The sequence below is a fragment of the Trachinotus anak genome, unplaced genomic scaffold, assembly GCF_046630095.1.
Source record: "Trachinotus anak isolate AG129_WGS33_773 ecotype Australia unplaced genomic scaffold, CSIRO_AGI_Tana_v1 ptg000008l, whole genome shotgun sequence".
Taxonomy (NCBI): Eukaryota; Metazoa; Chordata; class Actinopteri; order Carangiformes; family Carangidae; genus Trachinotus; species Trachinotus anak.
The window spans coordinates 13,039,143-13,044,878 of NW_027273859.1; the positions used below are offsets into that span (position 1 = coordinate 13,039,143).

At 41.5% G+C, this 5,736-nt stretch overlaps 1 protein-coding gene across 1 annotated transcript; it reads left to right on the top strand.

Annotated features, from left to right (window-relative positions):
* Positions 1-605: 605 nt before the first annotated feature.
* Positions 606-5,607, top strand: ccnh (cyclin H). The gene is made up of 9 exons (XM_071482704.1): positions 606-932; positions 1,100-1,222; positions 1,308-1,381; positions 1,757-1,970; positions 2,080-2,243; positions 2,688-2,758; positions 2,898-3,003; positions 5,210-5,273; positions 5,385-5,607. The coding sequence occupies exons 1-9, from the start codon at positions 816-818 to the stop codon at positions 5,409-5,411; spliced, it is 960 nt and encodes a 319-aa protein (XP_071338805.1). The 5' UTR covers positions 606-815; the 3' UTR covers positions 5,412-5,607.
* The last annotated feature ends 129 nt before the right edge of the window (positions 5,608-5,736 follow it).

Sequence of the window (5,736 nt, forward strand, 5' to 3'; positions counted from 1 at the left end):
TAAAAAAAAAAAAAAAAAAAAAAAAAAAAAAAAAAAAGTGGAGAGAACAGTGCTCTAACCAGACATTGGGGAAATCCTGAAACCTGGTCTATGGACAGCTGTAGTGGAAAACGGCAGTGCAGGCCTATTGACAGCCTTGATAGGCCTGTTTTATATATGTATCTATTTATCTAGGCCTATTACCTATCTTATTTCATTCGTCAAGCACATGTTGGCTGGAAAGTCTGTCGTGGGACGCCCTCAATCACTTATGCAAAGGTGATATATTTCAATGAAATTAAATAAGTTAAGTATATTACATGGCCCAACTATGTTTGAGGTGTACAATCATTTCTATAGCTTGTAATGGCGTTGCTACATTAGAAATAACGACAGCAGAAATTAGCACCGTAGTCAGCTCACAGGCAAGTGCGATATTCGATATTTAAAAAGAAAACAAAACGAAAACGTGATTTAGGTTGTGAGGCACCGTGTGTGTGTCTGTGTGTGTGTGTGTGTGAAGGAGAGAGAGCGAGAGAGAGAGAGAGAGCACTTTTCTTTTGCGCAGTGTAGCCTACATTACGGTAATCGTCAGAAGGGGGACGGCGATGACGTAAAAAACCAGCGACGCGCATCAACTTAGTTGTTGCTGAATTGCGCCTCTTTACAAGTGGTTCAGTTCCCAGCCGTGGATGGACTAACGCAAATTCAGTCACAAAAAGTGTAAGCTAATTGATGGTATCGCTAATCGGTCGTATCGTAAGCAATAAACCAAGTCTTATTTTCGGTCATTGTTCGTGTTTGTTCGCCCTGTTATTGGGCAGCTTTCTGCCGTCATGTTCCACAACAGCTCACAGAGAAAATACTGGATTTTTAAAAGTGAGGACGAAATTGAGCACATGAGATGTAAGGCCAATCAGAAATTCCGTAACAAGATACTAGAAAGTGGAAAGGTAAGCAGCACATAAAAATCACGCCAACCAAGGGGAACAGGCCAGTGTGTGACAGTTTACTTCACCTCCTCCTCATCCTCCTCCTTCTTCTTCTCCTCCTCTGTGTGTGTGTGTGTGTGTGTGTGTGTGTGTGTGTGTGTGTGTGTGTGTGTGTGTGTGTGTGTCAGCCTGGGGTGAATGAGTCCATGTTCCTGGAGCGTCATGAGGAAGACGTTTTATTCAGACACTATGAGAAGAGGCTGCTGGATTTCTGCAACGCCTTCAAGCCTGCAATGCCCAAGTCTGTGGTGGTACGTGCTTTGTGTTCACCCTTATCACAACAGTATGACCTCAGTGCCTGAAGAAGTGAGAACCATGCGTGTCTCATCCGTGCAGGGTACAGCCATCATGTACTTCAGAAGATTCTACCTGAACAACTCTATTATGGAGTATCACCCTCGGATTATCATGTGAGTATAATGCTGGATCATTGTAAGAAATCAACAATAATATACCTTATTTAATGGGGCCGTATCTGCACTGCAATGAGAGGTATGTTAGTTCCCAGTATTTTATCAGATCTTTAATATTGGAAAAAGTTTTCCCAACTGAAGCGGGTCCATTTGGGAAAAGACCTTTGCTGTCGATGCAAATAGATTGATGTTAGACTGTTTTATTCAGTTCATGCTCACCCATCAATGCAGGCTCATCTCAGTGATTAATAAAGTATTATCATGTCCCTTTCTTTGGCTAAAAGAAGAGGGATTGTTAAGAGTGGTGTTTATTGTTCAGATTTGCTCTTACCAGTGTATTCAGCCTATTTCAAAGTCACCTTCTTGTTTCAGGCTCACTTGTGCGTACCTGTCCTGTAAGGTGGATGAGTTCAATGTGTCCAGCACACAGTTTGTGGGTAACCTTCTGCAGGAGAGCCCAGCTGGACAGGAAAGGGTTCTGGAGCAAATCCTGGAGTATGAGCTGCTGCTGATCCAACAGCTCAATTTCCACCTGGTGGTCCACAACCCCTACAGACCCATGGAGGGCCTGCTTATTGATCTTAAGGTGGGCAGACTGCTGAAAGCATACACAGTTGCAGTGCTAAACTAGTTCACTTACAATTTCAGATTAATTGTCATCTCAATGGATTATTTTCATAAATTTCATTCCTCAGACTAGATACCCCACCCTGGAGAACCCAGAGACACTGAGGAAGAGTGCTGATGACTTTCTAACACAGGCAGCCATGACAGATGCAGGGCTGCTGTTCCCCCCCTCTCAGATCTCTCTGACAGCTGTTCTGAACAGTGCCTCAAGAGCCGGTCTGAGCATGGAGAGGTGGGTCATTTGTGCTCAAGTGAAAACATGTAACAGTGATCAGGTGGATTTTGAAATACTCTTTATGCTATTTATTACTATCAAGGAATCTAATGAGAATTTAGAGCCTTCTTCACTTTGGTAAAACAATATTTAGATTATTTAAAAGATTGTTCTCAGTATCAATAAATGCAAACGGCCAAATTCAGATACAGTAAATTGCTGATGAGAAATTTGACCCTCAACACACAATTACTTGGATTTTTAAAAAAAAATATGCTTGACATATGTGGTATGTATTATATTAGGTAATATTTCTCTGAAGCTGTTCTGTTGTCTGTAAATTACACCAAAATATCAGTGACAATTTGAAATTAAAATTTCATGTGACGCGGCCGCTTAATTAATTTATAATAATGCATTCATGTAAAATAATCCCCTTTGTTTATTATTTGATATTCACAGCTACCTGACTGAATGCTTGGGACTGAGAGAGGACAAAGAGACTCTCTCAAAGATGTATGACTCCATGAGACGTGAGTAAAAGCAGCACTTTCAATCTGACACCACAGGATGGCGACGTTGAGCGAATAGTTTTGCATTGTCATTGCCCCCTTGTACACAATAAAAAATCTCATGAGAGATTTGAAGAAATGTTTTTCCCTGTCCATCCAGGGATGAAAACCCTCTTGAAGAAGTATGAACTTCCCAAATCGGAGGAGGTGAATGTTTACAAACAGAGACTGGAGAGGATTCACGCTGAATTTGCCAGTTCAAGCAAGTAAGGAGATGAAGTGACCTGCTCGTATTTGTTTCACGGGATACTAGAGATTTCTTAAATCCAGAGCGCGCAACATTATATTGTCATGTTAAAAGTCAGAATACATTACTTTTTTCTGGAGCTCAGAAATCTTAAATACTTAAAACTGAAAACATATGATCACCACCTACCTGTTATAATAAGATGCAATTGGAGTGGTGTAATTTTAGGTACATTTTAAGTGTGCGATAATATCAGTTTTACTGTGCGATGATTGTGATCGTAGATTCAATTTCTATACCCCACCCACAAGTAAACAACTCCAGGTTTCCACTGCCATATGTAGTAACAGTTTTATTTTAGCCAGGTAGTCGTATCTAAGATGCAAAAGGTTCAAGGTACAGTATCAGGTAGAAAAATAAAAAGGAACACGTCATCATCAGCTGTATGAAATACAGAAAGGAAATACAACAGCACGCCACATTCCTACCTACATCATCCATACCATGAAGCACAGCTGATACTGGTATCGCTGATGAGGAGACTTATAGGCTCGTTCGTTATCACGCATCTGTCGCCAGTTTGTCTATTAACACTTGGTGAGGTTGGTGAGGTCCGTGGTATCTTAAGTGCAGCTACAGTAAACAGTCTGGTAAACTCTTGAGCTATGACAGGCACAGATTCAGAACGCTGCAGCTGCTTGAATCATCAGGAGGCACGCGAGGCCAACCCTTACGACCTAGAAGTTGATCAATCTGTGCATGGCATGACTTCTTGGGATGAATCTGTATGAAAACAGTCGGTGCAGAGGTGCACTGAAAACGCCACCTGTGATGTCGGGAGAGCAGGAGAGACTGCAAAATGCATGAAAGCTTTCGTTCACATCCCCAAGGCATCGAGAGGAAGTTCAGGTGATGTCTGTTAGAGCAGCATATATGTAGGCCCACACGCTATAGAAGGATCCATTCAAGGTTAACACATGCACAGTAAAGGTTACAGATATCTCCTACAAACTCGTAGACTATCCCTCGGCTCTGTTCAGCTATGTCATACACAAACACCTTTTACTTCTATACAAGCCTAGGTATATATCAACAAACAAAGCAGCATATAAAAACAAGTGGTCGCAGTGCTGCGTGGTAGTTCATACACAAAGATGGTGGAAATGGTTTGAAACAAGAGCTTATCATAAACTCAGGTGACGTGGGCGAGAGGATGGTGTGAAGAGAGGGAGTTAAGGCTTGTGTCGTCTTGGAGAGAGGTGCTATGTTTAAATTCCCTGATGCCGGCAGAAAAAGCTACTTCAATGCTTTGGATTGCCGCCCCTCTGATGTCCTCACAAGTCTTGTCCAAGGAAATGAGTGGCTGATCAGAGTGCCCCCATTTGCCTGGCTCCATGTCAGTCAACCATTACTTGTCAAACTTCTGAGGGAGTGGAAGGCATACCAGGATAAAAGAAGTTCAGACTTCTCTGCAGTTGACTGTATCTCAGGTCCATCTTCACAGAAATCATCTCTTATGTGACAAGGCTTCTTGTCAGAGTTTAATCAGTTAAACACGCCGTTGGTGTCTGAAGAATTTTGGGAAGGGCTTTGGAAGGACAGTATTCAGATATGCAGCAAGTGGTTTCCCATGGAGAACAGCCATATTGCGTTTGAACTGCCAGGAATCTAGGCCACATGCTTATAAATACAAACTGACTTTAGTCTTCGGTCGTGCACCTCGTGGGATGAGGCCTCACTTTGGCTGGCTGTGTGGTCTGACTACCACACTTTGATTCTCGGGGTGGAAATCCGTAAAACTCACATTACCTGGATGGCAGCAGCCAGTGACATGATGGTGCACTCTGTCCTGTAAGATAAAGTGGAATCGTTTGTGAAAAGCACATGTTCACAAATCACTCGGTTTTGGCATATATTAGAATCAGTCTGTATATAAAAATTCCCACATGGTGTAAACTAGTCTAAATGAATAATGAGACATGGGAAACTACAACTACTAATGTTGACCATGAAGGTGTAGTGGACACTAGATGTCACACTCTTTATCTCTTTTGTTGTGAGTGTTGATGGACTTCAAAGGGTTGGTTACATAAACACTGAAGACACAGAACACCGACAGTTCACCAACAATTACGGCTTGCAAAGACAACTTGTGATTCACAGATTTCTTTGAAGAATTAACTGTACACTGAACTTCTCATATTAAAAACATCTTTGTATTGCAGCAAACGAAAGAGAGGATATGAAGAGGATGGCCATGTCGCCAAGGAACCACGTTTGGCAGAAGAGGTGAGACAGTAGTAGCTACAGGTTGACATTCAGGCAAACTTTGTCCCAAGGTAAATTACTTTTTTTTTGTGGAATTCTTTCTTAATCAGCTCAACTTTTGTTTCATTTCAGGAATGGACAGATGAAGACCTGCTATGAGCTCTTAATGGTTTTGGATTCAGTCAGAGTTTTAAGTTAATATGCTACTTAATTTCAGGATTTAACTGACCAAGCCTTTATAAAGAGAACACAATAGTGTCACAAACAGTTTGTAAGTGTGCATGTCATATTTACTTTTCTACATGACACTGCAGTCAATCTTTTTCTGCAGTGAGAATAAAGATATTTTTTTTAACATACTGTCTTCATGTTTCTGTGGATTACAGGCAGAATGGTGAAATGCTCCTTAAAAGTAACAAAGCCACATGATGCTATGTGCATACGTTTCTCCACCTTTGTCAGGGGACAATGAAAGACTCCATAA

Excerpts from the sequence above, each read along its gene's own strand:
- ccnh (XM_071482704.1), top strand. The coding sequence starts at position 816 with ATGTTCCACAACAGCTCACAGAGAAAATACTGGATTTTTAAAAGTGAG. Across the intron at positions 1,971-2,079 it reads GCCTGCTTATTGATCTTAAG|ACTAGATACCCCACCCTGGA; the intron begins GTGGGCAGACTG and ends TTCATTCCTCAG. Across the intron at positions 2,244-2,687 it reads GCCGGTCTGAGCATGGAGAG|CTACCTGACTGAATGCTTGG; the intron begins GTGGGTCATTTG and ends TGATATTCACAG.